This window comes from Zalophus californianus, chromosome 8 (assembly GCF_009762305.2).
Source record: "Zalophus californianus isolate mZalCal1 chromosome 8, mZalCal1.pri.v2, whole genome shotgun sequence".
NCBI lineage: Eukaryota > Metazoa > Chordata > Mammalia > Carnivora > Otariidae > Zalophus > Zalophus californianus.
In genome coordinates this window covers 52,235,929-52,251,114 of record NC_045602.1, presented here as the reverse complement: position 1 = coordinate 52,251,114, position 15,186 = coordinate 52,235,929, and the positions used below count along the sequence as shown (strand labels likewise).

Sequence of the window (15,186 nt, the reverse complement as noted above, 5' to 3'; positions counted from 1 at the left end):
AAGGCGTTAGCTTTAATATAGTCGGATATATCCTTTGTCTTTCCTTTACAGCTCTAGTTTTATATCTTGCTCTTCCCAAGCTCAGGATTATAAAAATTTCATCCTATATTTCCTTTTAGTATTTTTATCATTTTATAGTCTACGATTTTCTCTCTAATCCATTTGAAAATTATTGTCATTTATGATGAAAGATAGGAATTTAACTTAATTTTATTCCAAATAGATAGTTTATGGCCACCCATCTCCTTAACTCCATTTATTGACTAGACCAACCTTTTTCCATTTAGAATGCTCCCGTTATAAACTCTACCACTATGTATACGTGGGTCTTCTTGTGCACTCTTGATTCTACGGTTCAGTCATTTGAATATCATCTTCACCATTTCTGTTATATTTATGTTCTGTTTACTTAATATTTTAGCATAATACATTTTAAGATTAAAGATTGAATACCAACTTCTGCCTTATCCTAAGCACATAAAATCATAGGTTTAAATTTTTTCTAGTAAACATTAAAATAAGTACATAACTTTCAAAATGACAAATGTTTATTTATGTACCATTTAAAATCACCTTACAAATCACAAGTGGAATGTGGAGGCATTTTGGGGAAATGCTACTGTATTTTTCACACCGATGGATTCGTCCTCAACGTGGACAAAACCTCATTGCAGCTTCATGGCATGTTTTGTTGCTGTTGTTAATGTCTTATTTTGAAATAATTTTTGACAACAAGAAGTTGTAAAAATAGTACAAAGAGGTTCTGACAGAGAGGTCCTATGTATCCATCACCCACCTTCTCCCAAAAGTGACATTTTACATATCTATAAAACATTATCAATTAGTTTTGGTTTGTTTTGAGATTTTATTTACTTATTTTTCAGAGAGAGAGACAGCACACGCAGGGAGAGCGGCATACAGAGGGAGAAGTAGACTCCCCGCTGAGCAAGGGGCCTGATGTGGGACTCGATCCGAGGACCCTGGGCTGATGACCTGAGCCGAAGGCAGACTTTAACGGACTCAGCCACCCAGGTGTCCCTCTATAAGACATTATCAAAAGCAGGAAACTGACATCAGTACAATATAATCGACTAGACTACAGACCTTCCTCGAATTTCACCCATTTTTATATGCACTCATTTTTTTGTCTTTATATATAGTTCTATGATACTTTTACCACATTTATAGATCTGTATATCCACCACCACAGATCGAGAACTGTTCTGTCACCATCAAGGAACTTCCTTATGCTACCCCTTGATAGTCAAACCCTCCCTTACCTAACCTCTGGCAACCATGGATCTGTTCTCTTCTATAACTTTGTCATTGTGATCATTGTTATATAATCTTGGGGGCCGACTTTGGTAGAATTCCTTGGAGATTCAACCAAATTGTCATATCTCTCAATAGTCATTCCTTTTTATTGCTTATATCCCATGGTATAGCTCTACCCCAGTTTGCTTAATCACTCACCCATTGATGGACATTCGGCTTGTTTCCATGTGGGAGCTATTATAAATAAAGCATCTGTGAACATTCATGTACAGGTTTTGCCGTACAGGTTTTGTCATGAACCTAAGATTTTGTTTCTCTCGGATGAAGGCCTAGGAGCGTGGTCACTGGGTTCTATGGTTAAGTGTATGTTTAACCCTTTAAGAGACCACCAGGTCATTTTCCAGAGTGGCTGCACCATGTACATTCCCACTGGCAGTGTATGAGAGATCGAGTTTCTCTGCATCCTCACCAGCCTTTGAAACTCTCAGTATTTTTTATTTTAGCTATTCTAATATGTGTCTCTTGTGGTTTTAACTTGCCTTCCCCAAATGGCTAGCGATGTTGAATATCTTTTCCTATGCTTATTTTTGTGGCATGTTTTGATATCTGGCGGGCAAGTTGCCTTTCTTATACGATTCCTGCCTTCCCTGAACCTAGGAAGAGCTGACCTTGTCTGTACCCTGAGGCAGGAATGCTTGTCTCAGCTCTTCTACAAAGAGGAAAGGACGGGGACATGTGTGATTTGACCCCAGTGGTCGGGAACCCATGTTCAGGTGGTCTCCAGGAGGCTCACTGAGGAGATGTGAAGCTGCTATCACCACATATGACAGACACCCCCCTTCTTCCAGTCTACACCCCCCCAGAACACTTTTAATAAAATCAAGGCCTTTAGGGGCACCTGGGTGGCTCAGTCGTTAAGCGTCTGCCTTCGGCTCAGGTCAGGGTCCCAGGGTCCTGGGATCGAGCCCCGCAACGGGCTCCCTGCTCCGCGGGAAGCCTGCTTCTCCCTCTCCCACTCCCCCTGCTTGTGTTCCCTCTCTCGGGTCTCTCTCTGTCAAATAAATAAATAAATGAAATCTTAAAAAAAATATCACGGCCTTTAGAGATGGAGTCACTTGGGTGTTGTGAGGAAGTTCTGAGACGGATCTTGCAACTGGAAATAATAGGACCTGAGCAAAGGGAACCCAGTCAATGGGGTTGCAAATACTACCTCCCCACCTTTTCGGAATGTAGAAGGTATCAGACAGGGAAAGCTTGAGTTGTCCCAAAAGGCCTGTGGTTCCCACCACCACCTCAAGCGCAGGGCCCATGTCCATCTGATGAGCTCTGCCCAGCCCCCTCACAAGACACGCCTAGTGAGGGGAAGACCACCTCTGAGAGTGACTGTATTCCCTGACCCAGACCCAGCTTCTCCCCAGGATCGACTGAGCACCTCCGAGGGCAGGGCCAGACCTGCGAGCCAGGAGCCTACAAGGAGCTAACACATACCCTGGAGGAGGAAATGTGAGCGGGCCCTGGCAGGAGCCAGGAAGAACCATCTCATAAACCATATGGTGGAGGATTCAGAGGGACAGGGGTCAGGGTCACCCTCTACAGCAGGGATTGTAAAAGCAGAATCCACAGTGGTGAGGCTCACAGGAGTCCCCTGACAGACGGCACATCCCAAATGCAGGTCCTTTCCTCTGCCTTCCAGGGCACTGAGGAACCTGTCCAGAAGATTCCATTTTTTTATACCCATGACCCAAGTTCTCTTCATTATAACCTATCCATTGAATCATTAAGTATTACCAAAAGATGGTATTCATAAAGTAAAGTGAGGTTGTTTATAGACCTGATGGAACACTGTCAGTGTGGCCTTGGGTGAGTTACTTAAAATGTGTTCCTTCACTTCCCTATCTGTAGAATGGGACTAATAATAATCCAGCTTCACTGAGACATTGGGAGGGTTCGAGTCCTGAAAACAGTACCTGGCCCAGAGCAAACACAGCAGAGGTGTCAGCTTTTATTATGCCTAAAACATGAGCAGCCCTGCCATACGCTTCTAGAGGGTGAACATGGATCATCTCTGCCCCTATAGTTAAAGCTGATGTATATACAGAAGCCCCCCCTCCAATTCATATTTTACTTTTGCGAACATTTTGTTGTTGTTTCTCAGTTCTTTGAGTGGCAATATCCGGTGAATGTAGGCTGCAAGGTTTTCAACCTCTCTTAAGTAGGCTTCAAAATCCTGGAGACTCTATGCATGGATGGTATTGGGGTAGGACCCAGGAGGGTGGTCCTATTGCTCAGAACTAGGTACATGGGGAGTGGTAGAAATCTCCCCTCTGGCAGGCACCCCAGCAGCTTGATTGGTGGCAGTGGTCCTTGGGCTCTTTCCTGGGGATCCCAGCCCCCCAGGCTGCCCTCCCCCCCACACTAGCTAGCCTCTTTGCGGACCCCAGGAGAGTCTGTGGACTGAGTGCTCACCCATGCGTGCACACCTGTCCACGGGGTTCAGGACCTGGCTCTGGACATCTCCTCCTTACCTAGTAAGTAAGTAAGTAAGTAAGTAAGCCTTACCTGACTGATCAGACCCAATTCTAACCCATCCTCTCCTCTGTACTTGAGGACTTGGTATATCTCTTTCCATTTGTCCTTTTACTCTGCTGAGGGAACGGAATCCAGGCTGTGTCAGAGCGAATCCTTTCTGCCCAGACTATGGCAGTGGACTTGAAATTTGTAATGAGGCCCATTCACATATATATGCCGAATAGATACAACGTACTGCATTGAGTGATTAAGGAAGCTAGGCCCAGAGAGGGTAAGCCACTTGTCAGAGGTCACAGAGCCAGACCCAGGCCCAAAGAGCTCCTCATTAGATCACACTGCCTCTTGTGAAGATGATTGTTGGTGGCCTAACTCCTTACCTAGTGAACTAACCGGCCTCTTTTCATGGCCCCTGCAGATGCCAAAGGGACCATCCGGGAGATCATCCTGCCTAAGGGTCTGGACCTGGACCGGCCCAAGAGGACCCGCACATCCTTCACGGCCGAGCAGCTCTACCACCTGGAAATGGAGTTCCAGCGCTGTCAGTACGTGGTGGGCCGGGAGCGCACCGAGCTGGCCCGCCAGCTGAACCTCTCCGAGACCCAGGTAAGCTGGTAGGGCCAGGCTGCTCCACCCCTGCCCTGCAGCCTGGGGACTTTGTGGGGTATGAGGCCTGTGGGCTGCTACAGGGAAACCCAGCTTTGGAGTTCAGACATGCGTTAGGGAAAAGCTTAGAGGAAAACCAGAGCAGTAAATATAGGGCGGACAAGAGAGCGCTGGTGTAGGCCAACAGGGGGCCTTGCTAAGCATCAGGCACTTTGGCGTGGAATATGGGAAATGGCCAGAGAAATAGGAAGGAGGGGCGTCTAGGATGCAGGCAGTGATCAGGGGGGTGTTGGTGCAGGAGGGACCCTGCAGTAAAGGATGGGGAGGGGTTGGCTTGCCAGGAGCAAAGATTCCAGGGAAGAGAAAAAACATTACAGAATTGGGTTGAGGACTTCTCATTTCCCCATTCTGGGCCTTTCCCCATTCTGGGCCTTTCCCCACCCTCCATACATTCCCTCCATACATACCCTTGATCCCACTGTGCCTCAGAAGTTCTTGCTGGAGGGAAGGAGTCTGAACACCCCCTTTGCCCAGGAAGGGCTTAGCATTTTAACAACAATAAGCTTAACCCAGGGCGCCTGGGTGGCTCAGTTGGTTGGGCGACTGCCTTCGGCTCAGGTCATGATCCTGGAGTCCCGGGATCGAGTCCCGCATCGGGCTCCCTGCTCGGCGGGGGAGTCTGCTTCTCCCTCTGACCCTATCCCCTCTCGTGCGCTCTCTCTCTCTCTCATTCTCTCTCTCAAATAAATAAATAAAATCTTAAAAAAAAATAAATAAATAAGCTTAACCCAAAGGAAAATCATTTGCACTCTGTGTGAATGGAGGCATTTCCAGCTGGTAGCAGAGATGCAGGATAACAATAGTGATAATTAGACCACCTAGTACTCAGTGTGCCCAGGAGCGGCTCTGAGGGCTCCGCATATGGTAATTCACCAATGCCTCCCAGCAACTCAGTGATGTAGCTCCCTGTATTATCCCATTTTACAGAGGAGGAGAGGGAGGTTATGCCCAAGGTCATACAGCTAATAAGCTCCAGAGCTAGGACTTGGGCAAGCAGTCTGGCATCTTCATGCTACCTATAAACCGGCAACCATCCTGGAGCTTTTAAAGACTGACTCAGGGACCCTTAGTTGAGCAAGAGCTCTGGTAGGTTAATGTCCTATATGAGGGAGCTCAGTCAATAAGTGTATGACAACGACCAAAGCAGGACTTACAGCGGGAAGAGGCGAAGGAGAGGAGTGAGGAGGCAGATAGTCTGGAAGGGGGCGCTTCCTGGGGAAGGCGCGGGTGGATATGGGAGGCCCCGCGGTGCCTGGCACCCCTGCAGCGACGTCAGGTGTGGCTGAGGTCCTGCGGGCCTGGGCCATCTCCGCCTGGACCTCTTTTCCTGCTGCTGCCAGTTGCTGAGTCCCCAGAGCAACCCGGCAGACAGCCGGGGCCAGCAGAGGCCCTCGCTGCAGCTAGGCTCGGTCCGGAGGCTGGAAAGCCGGGCTCTGCCAGACAGAGGGCTGCAGTAGCTGGGCCAGGCCAGAGCTCCCAGGGGGAAAGTCAGGCATAGAGTCACCCCTCGATACCTGCCCCTCCCTATCCTAACTGCCCTCTGCCTGGCCTAGTTTTGCCCGCACACTCTACCCTAAAGCTCTGCTCTCCAAGGGCACCTCAGATGCCCAGGCTCCTTCTCGGTCGTCATCCTTCCCCTGCCCTGCCTCCTAGACACCCTACGTGTACCTGCCCTTGATGGTCAAGGCCAAACCCCTCCTCTTCCAGGAAGACTTCCATAAGACCTCATTCCAAAAGACCCTTCCACATGGCTTGGTAAAGTGTGTGTGTATATGTGTGCGCGCGCGCGCGTGTGTGTGTGTGTGTGTGTGGCGTGATGGGCCCCAGCTAGCACCCACTTCCCAAGGACAAGAATGTGTTTGAAAGCCACATCTCCTTTTCAGGTCTCCTTGGGGAGCTTAGCACACAACTGGGCAAACAGAGACCCCTCCGTGAATCCTCAACTCACTGACTCTTGCTTACCCCATCCTTTCTCTCTCCCCAGCCCCAGGTCTTGCAGATAGTATAAGGCACAGTTAACCTTTACGGAGACCTTCCTCTGTACCAGGCTCTAAGTACTTGACGTGGCCTAAATCATGTAGTCCTCACCAAGACCTTGTGGGAGGGGAGTGAGGTTTTTCTTCCGACCACACTTCTGACACCCAGTGTGTGGTGTTTCCCAACACCAACAGCAACCAATTCTCCCATTCTCTCTCACCAGCTGGGTGTCAAACTAGTCAATGCAGTTCTGATGCCAACTCCTGCAGTGAGCACAGATGATGCGGTGTAAGGCTCAGTCCCACAGGACAGTCTCCCATCAGGTGCCAGGTGCAAGTCCCCGGGGGCCACCTGTACTTCTGACTGGCCAGCTCTAAAATCGGGGGCTCCCACGTCTCCCTCCTCAGGTTTGGCAATGTGTTGGAATGACTCGCAGAACTCAGGAAAACACTTTCCTTTCATTTACAGGTTTATTGTAAAGGATAGAACTCAGAAATAGCCCAATTTGGTGGCAGGGGAGATAGAGCCAGATGGAAGAGATGCATAGAGCAAGATGCTGGGGTGGGGGTGTTCGAGGAGCTTCTATACCGTTTCTGGGTGTGCCACCCCCCTAGGTCACGTGCTCATCAACCCAGAAGCTCTCTGAATCCTACTGTTGAAGAGTTTTTATAAGCCAGCCCCATCCCCTCCCAGGAGGGCAGGGGTGGGGGCTCCAAACCTCTAATCACAGGTTGTAGTCTTTCTGGGACCAGTGCTCCTGAAACTGTGCAAGGCCCACTGAGTCACCTTGTTAGCATCAACTCAGGTGTGGCTTAAAGGGGCCTGTTATCAGTGACAAAAGACACTCCTATCACTCAAGGAATTCCAAGGGTTTTAGGGGCTCTGTATCAAGAACCAGGGACAAAGGTCAAATACGTACACTTTTTAAATACCAGAATAGGCCTTTATTATTTCTGCTTTTAAAGAGAGGGAAACTGAGGCACAAAGCAATTAAATAACACGCTCAAAATTTAAGGTAGGCATATTTGGGTCACCTGGTTGGCTCAGTCAGTGGAGAATGCAACACTTGATCTCGGGGTCATAAGTTCAATGCCCACACTGGGTATAGAGACTATTTAAAAATAAAATATTTTAGGGTGCCTGGGTGGCTCAGATGGTTGGGCGTCTGCCTTCGGCTCAGGTCATGATCCCAGGGTCTTGGGATCGAGTCCCGCATCGGGCTCCTTGCTCAGCAAGGAGTCTGCTTCTCCCTCTCCCTCTGCTTCTCCCCCTGCTTGTTCTCTCTCTGTCTCTCTTGCAAGTGAATAAATAAAAAATAAATAAATAAAATAAAATAAAATAAAAATATTTTAGGGGCAACTGGGTGGCTCAGTTCGTTAGCATTGGCTCTTGATCTCATCTCAGGTCTTGACCTCAGGGTCATGAGTTTAAGCCCAGCGTGGAGCCTACTTAAGAAAAAAAAAAATCTTTAAAAAAAATAAAAATCAAGCAGGCACATTCATTAGCTCATCTAATCTATAAAAAGATGGTTTTATGGGTAATACTATCCCCATTTTGGGAAACTCAGAGAGGTTAGTAACTTGCCCTAGGATATATAGCTAAAATTCGGTGGAATTCTCTGTATATTCACGCATACCTCTGTTCAAAATTATTACTGAATGCCTACTATGTACCAGGAGATACATAGTATCTTCTGAGATCTTTGAGGAGATGAAGGACAGTGGGCTGAGGTGTGAATGACGGGGAAGAGTCAGCCAGAGGAAGAGCCGGAAGAAGAGGAGTCAAGACTCAGGGTAACTGTGAAGACCTGGAGGTGAGAACTAGCATAGAATGTTCTGGAAGTGTCCGAAGGCCAGTGTGGCTAGAGTTGGAGGGTAATGGGGAAGGTAGGTGGGGCAGAGCAGATAGTGTCTAGAGGCCACGGCGGGGTGTTGAGGGGAGGCCTGCTGGCATTTTACAGAGGTCACTCTGACATCTGGAGAATGGGGACGAGAGAACGAGGTGGGGCCACTGCCCTGTTGTCTCAGACTCTTGAGTGATAGTGGAGGAGAGAAGTGAACTGATCTGAGACGTATTCTAATTTGGAGAACCTGTTAGGACTTGCTCATCATGAATTATGTGCACAGGGCAAGGGAGAGAGAAGTGGCTGGGGCTGGAACAGGGGCATGGTGAAAAATGGTCACTGATGCCACGTCAACAGGTTGAGAAAGCTGGGGAGGAGCAGGACAGTGGGAGAAGAATCTAGAGTTTTGTTCTGGATCAGTTCCGTTTGAGATCCAAGGGGAGATGTCAGGATGATATGTCAGAGTTTTCTCTGGGGGTTGGTGTCTCTCTGCTTTACCTAAGGGTCTTGGTGTGGGCTCTTCTGGGGGAAAGGATAAGAGACTCCTTCAAGTGTGCGCAAATGACAGATGGACTCCAAAGGGACAAAACAGGAGGCACAGTCTGGTGGAAATCCAAGAACAGGAATCATGGTATAGCCAGGCCTAGTAGAGAGCGGAAGCTGAAGGTCATTTTGGACCCGAGGACTTCAGTGCCACGTGCAGCCCTCCCCTCTGGCGCTCCCCTGACTATGCCCCCCGCTGCTCTCCAAGCAATTGCCTCTGTCCACTTCTCTTCCTCCTGCCAACCAGCATCTTTACCCCCTTCCTGGATATCAGGAGGGTCCTAATTCAGGCAGAGAGAATGTGAGCTCACTCAGGGCCCATTCTCATTCCCTATCTCTTCCTTAACCTCTGTGTGCCCAGTTCAGTTGTCTGCACTTTTAATGAGAACCCCCTTACAGGACCTGGTGGGCAGAACAGTGAAGCCTTCCCTCCCCACCACCTACAGAGTTCTGCAGGCTGCAGTGTTCTTCAGAGGTAGGGACAGCGAACCAGGCAGAACACAACTGACCTCTGGCCCTGGCCTTGCCGAGACCCCACGGCTAGAGAGCAGGAAGGGGTCTCAGAACCATCAGAATCACCCCCACCCCCCGTCCCGCTAGAGTGGCATGTGCTCTCCCCCACATCAAAGAACTAGGGCAGCCCCACAGCCCAGTTCTCCCTGGGCTTAGGAACCCCCGACACACCTTGTCGCCACACTTTGCTTCACGGAGAATGTGTAGCACTTGGTTAAACCAGTGTTTCTCAAAGTATGGTCTGCAGACCACCTTTATGGAGAACCCCTGAGGTTCTCATTAAAATACAGATTCCTGACTCAGATGCCATGCTCGGCCCACAGTTTCCAAGTCAGAATTTCTAGGGAAGACCTGACAACCTCTGTGTTTTTCAGCTGATGTGGTACCACCCTACTGGAAAGACTTCAGCGTCTGCCAGACATTTTACTAAATCCACTAGTATTAGCTCATTGAGTTATCACAGCAAATCTGTGAGGAAGCATTATTACAATCCCATTTTACAGATAAAGAAACCGAGGCACAGAGAGTTTAAGTAACTTGCCCCATGCCATTCTCACTAATCAAGGAGGGAACTGGAATTGAATCCAGGTCTGCCTGACCCCAGGATCTTCTTCACTATCTTGTTTGCTGCTTCTACCAAAACATTTACTGTCTTGTAACACTTGCTGACCTGTCCACCTCCCCCACTGCTGGTGTCTGAGAACCAAATGGGTGCAGATAAAGTTTTAGGTATTCCTGTTTTCTCAGCACCTGGCAATGCTGACAGGGACGGGATGCTTGCTGTTTATGTGTTGTATGAATGAATGACTAGAGGCAGAGCAGGAAACAAGAAACATGGCTGTGGAGAAAGGGAAGGGGGGAGGCTGGCTCCAGGACTCCCCTCACTCGGCTGACCTGGGGGACTTTTTCAAGGCTGGGGCCCCAGGCTCTAGGCTGAAAACAAACTGCCAAGTCCCAATACTGACTTGTTCACCACTTAGCTTGGATAAGAGCAGCTCTGGCTCTTCGACAATTACCTCAGCCCCATACCCATCACCTCTGCCCCAGATGACTTCGTCCAGAACAGCAGAGTAGGTGGTACCTTCCAGGTTACAAAAACCAGGGCCATCCCAGATACGCAAGTACCGTTCATAGGAATGTGCCCACAGTCTCAGGAAGCAGCCTCTTGAAGATTAATGCCATTTCCAAATCCACAGTGAGGCTTGGGTTGTAACACAACCATGAGCCCACAGAGGGGGATAGATGATCTCGCAGAAAACACCTCCCTAGTCTTGGCAGCCAGCTGGAAACCATGCCCCTCCCCTGGTATGTGGCTCCCAGTGTGGTCCAGCAAGGGATGAGGGCATGAAGGCGCCAAGCATTCACTGAGTTCCAGAGGAGCCAGGAGAGGGAGGAGGCAAGATGGCAGCCTGCAGGGAGACCGACCACAGCAGGGCACCAAGAAGGCAAGGGGAGGCCAGCGCCCCAGGAAGTATGCTTCTGCACAGGACCCAGGCCTATCCAGTATGCAACTGAATTGGGTCTTAAAGGACCTGTACCCAGATTTAACCCTGAGAGAGGGTGGCCCCTGTGGTGGAATCGAAAGCTTCCTGGAAGAAAGGGGGGGGGATGAGCCCAGAGGCTCTGAGCCTGTCTCTTACTTGTTTGCTGAGCCTTATAAATTTGCCCTTTAGGCACCATGGGACTGATGATAGGAAGTACACGGGCAGGGTGCCTCTCCCCCACCTTTGCAGCTCCAGGACCTTCTACCACAGTTCACACGTTAGAATCATACCCAGAAATATTTTAAAAATATGGACGCCTAGGCCCCACCCCGTAGAGATTTTGATCTAGTGAGCTGGGATGGGGCATGGGCGTCAGGCTTTAGAAGAAAATGACTCCAGATAATCTCAAAGTGCAGCCCGGATTGACAACCCCCGATGGGGCCCATAAGGGCCCGAGAAATGGGCATGCCAGACCCTAGCCCCTGCCTCCCTTACCCGCCTCCCCAGGAGACTCCCCCACCCAGGGCCAGCCCACATGTCCCTCTCCCTGCTGCCCCTGCGGGACAAGACCCCCTGTAAAATCTTTGTCAGTCCTTATGGATCATATTCTTTTTTTTTTCTTCAAGATTTTATTTATTTATCTATCTATCTATCTATCTATCTATCTATCTATCTATCTATCTATTTATTTATTTATGAGAGACAGAGAAGAGAGAGAGAGAGAGGCAGAGGGAGAAGCAGACTCCCAAGGAGCCGGGAGCCCGATGCGGGACTCGGTCCCAGGACCCTGGGATCATGACCTGAGCGGAAGGCAGCCACTTAACCGACTGAGCCCCCCAGGCGCCCCTATGGATCACATTCTTGTTACTGCCACTCCCTTTGTTGCTGGGAGTGGGTCAGTGCCACCCTCCCCCTAGACCCTCAGCTTTCCCAGGACAGGAATCCTGACTTCTGGGTCTGTCCTTCCCCCTGAGTTCAGAGCCAGGAGCTCACAGGAGGGTGGGCCAGGCACCATGCGGAGCCATCTACATGGACTTCCTTACCTGATCCCTGCAACCGTCCAGGTATTTTTGTCCCCATTTTTGAGATGAGAAACTGAGGCTGGCGTGGTCTTGGGCTGGTGCCTAGGGCCTACAAGGGTGGCTGCTAACAGGGCCGAGAAGCCAGGGGGCTTCCCAGCAGGGGAGAGGAATCCAGCGACACACAGAGCCACTTCCCCCGAGGGTCTGGTGGGACCCGTTCCTGGAGTTCCCGGGTGTGACAAACTTAGAAAGGTTTTCTTCTTTCCAGTCACCTCCTTCAACCATATTTGGTCGAGTGCCCGTTGGCCTTCCCTTACTGGTACCTCCTTCAAACGTCACCTCTTCAGAGAGGCTGTTTGCCCCCCAGGAGTAAGCTAGTCCCCTCTGCTCCCTCTCCCCGCTTTTTTCCAAACTAGTGTCTCTCCAGGTGGTGTTCTCGGGCTGGTGTCCCCCGCAGACTGCTATCTGTCCAGGACCGCTTAAGTGCAGAAATGGAGAGTACGTGTAATTCGTTTTAACTGTATTTGACAAAAACATTGGTCTGTGACAGACTGGAAACTTTAAAAAGTGGTTCCTCAGCACGAATAATTTGAGAGACACTGCTTGAAGCCCTTCTTGCCCCTTGCCAGTCGCGACTGTTCTCATTTGCCCTCTTCATCCGGCCCCCCCTCCACGCTGTCCCCTCCACGCCAAAGATTGGCTCTGCTTTCCTCACTGCTGATTCCCCACGTCGAGGGCAGCACCCAGCAGGTAGTAGGCACTCAGCACACATCCGCTGAACGAATGATTGAGCGAATGAATGAATCAATCAATCTCAAGTAGATCCCATTACCTTCTGGTTACCTTCCGTCATTGAAACTCAATCCAGTCCAATTTAAAACACCAAACTCATGTCTGTTTCAAATCTTTTCCTCCCCTTCCCCACTCAGAACAGGGCTGACTCACTGTTGAGGGCGCTGGAGGGGTGGTTGCTCCTAGGAGGTGGGGTCCTGAGGCATCGCCCTAGGGAGCCCTCATCCTCACCCAGGCAGCCCTCCCACTCCTGCCTCCTCGTCCTTGTCTCCGGGCTCCTTCACAGGAGCCACAGGAGTGGCTGGCCTGCCTTACACTGTCCCAAAGCTGGAGGCCACCAGCAAGCCTTCCCCGTCCTTTATCTTTGTGCGCCCTGCACTCTGCGGCACCCGCCTTGTCCTGAGGGCACACACTGTCCCAGCCAGCTGCCAGCCTCCTGAAACCTCCAGGCCAGAAGCAAGCCCAGCCTCTGTACTCCTGGGACACAAATCTGGGCGCAGTAGTGCTGGGTTTGACAAGTGTTCCAGCTGGGGAGCGACGTCAGACTCTCCTCTCAGGCCTTACTAGTCCTTACACATGATTCTTCCAGAGCCTGCTCCTGGCCCTCCGTGAAGGGGGCACCCTCTCCTTCTCACAGTGGGGAGGAAGTCCCGGCACCAGGAGGGCTGACCACTGAGCTTCCCTCCCAGCCTCCGGTTTCTTCTATAGACCAGGACAGGGCTTGGAGCACCAGGTGCTGGGTGGTGGTAGAGGCTGGTCCTGCCTCCTCTCATAGACCTGGGAAAAGGGGCTCTCTCTGCCCTTTTGTTGGTGGCTTCACTTAAGATGTGGAGGACTTGGCACCTCTTTGTCCAGGTTTGAGAGTGTGGCCCTTGGAAGCCCCCCTCAACATCCTGCCGTATGCTGTCACACGTGGTGTCACGTTAAGAAACCTGGCAGCCTTTGTAGGGCATGAGGTGGGAGGTGGCTGCTGAAAGGTTCAAACAGATGGGGACAGAAAGCTCACTTCAGAGGCAGTGTGGGGGTCAAGACCAGGAGCCGTGGGATGGTCCTCGCACCGGGCAGGGGCGGCTGCCCGAGGCCCCATGCTTTAGAGGGCTTTGGCCCTTTTCGGGCCATGCCCCTCTCTATGGGGTGAGCACTCTGCGAGGCCAAGGGTGCTGTCCACCAGGAGTCTGTGTCTGCCTTCTAGATCACACCCCATGTCCATGAGCTGGAGGCCAGGGTCCCTTATTGGCTCACCCAGAGCAGGCTGGTGTGGGAAGGCCTTAATGACGCTCTGAATGCTCTTCTTCCCCCTTTCGCTCCACCCTTGCTCCCCCACTCCCCACTCCCTTACCCTCCATGTCCTCCCTCTCCTTTTCTCCTCCCACCTACCCCCACTTTGCTTTGCCCTGCCTGACACCCCGCCCCACCCTCTGCCCCAAGGTGAAGGTCTGGTTCCAGAACCGCCGCACCAAGCAGAAGAAAGACCAGAGCAGAGACCTGGAGAAGCGGGCGTCGTCCTCGGCCTCCGAGGCCTTTGCCACCTCCAACATCCTGCGGCTGCTGGAGCAGGGCCGCCTGCTGTCCGTGCCCAGGGCCCCCAGCCTCCTGGCGCTGACCCCTGGCCCGCTGGGCCCGCCTGCCGGCCACAGGGGCACCTCACCGGGTGACCCCAGGAACTCCTCTCCGTGCCTCAACCCAGTGACCTCGGCCTCGGCCTCCCCGCCGCTGCCACCCCCGCGGCCAGCTCTTTGCTTTTCCGCTGCCGCGCTCCTGGACCTGCCTGCCTGCTATGAACTCGGCTCCTCGGCCTTCGAGCCCTACAGCAGGAGACCAGGCAGCCCTGGCGGTGGCAAGAAAGCCAACGTGTAAGCCTCCACCCCCGTGACACTGAGTCCCCAAGCACCGCACGCCCCCGCCTCCCCTGCCCCGTGGACCGCCCGGAGCCGGCTCGCGGAGCGCAGGGACCAGCGCACGCCGGCCCGGCCGCCCCCCAGCTCAGAGACTGTCCACCGCAAGGCCTTGGTCCCACAGCTTGTGTGTGTGAGTGCAGTGTGCGTGTGTGTGCCGCTCACGGAAATAAAAGGAAAACAATGACAAGAAGGGAAACAAGAGTCCCCACAGCACCACCAGGGCTCTCAACCCCCTCTCTCCTCCTCACTGGGAAGGAGGACGCGCTGAGCCTGGGGCGCTCTACCGGGGCCGGGCGGAAACGAGAGCCACGAGAGCCACGAGAGCCACGTTCACAGTTGCGGGGTGGGGATCGGGGTTCCACACGTGTGGGGGCTGACAGGCACCTGACTTCTACTCCCAATTAGAGTTTCCGCCTGCGCGTTGCAAAGCCCGTGGTGGCAACATTGATGCTTTTGTTGGTTAAACATTGCTCTTTGCAAGCTCCTCTTTGAAACAAAAATATTCCAGAGGTAGAAATGTTAAATCCTTCAAGAGGGGTAAACAATGAAAGGTCAGATCAGGATCCAGAGAGCCAGAGAGGGTAAATCCAGGCAAGATCCCACACGCCTTAGAAAGCACGCCGGTCACGATCACCACCCCACGAAGC

General features: G+C 51.6%; 1 protein-coding gene across 1 annotated transcript in view; it reads left to right on the top strand.

Moving 5' to 3' along the window:
- VAX2 (ventral anterior homeobox 2) overlaps positions 1 to 14,857 on the top strand; it is a 28,678-nt gene extending 13,821 nt beyond the window's left edge. Inside the window, exons 2-3 of the mRNA XM_027623114.1 lie at positions 4,220 to 4,407; positions 14,070 to 14,857. Of these exons, the coding sequence (XP_027478915.1) occupies positions 4,220 to 4,407; positions 14,070 to 14,498 (617 nt within the window). The 3' untranslated portion in view covers positions 14,499 to 14,857. The remainder of the gene's footprint in view (positions 1 to 4,219; positions 4,408 to 14,069) is intronic.
- Positions 14,858 to 15,186: the final 329 nt, after the last annotated feature.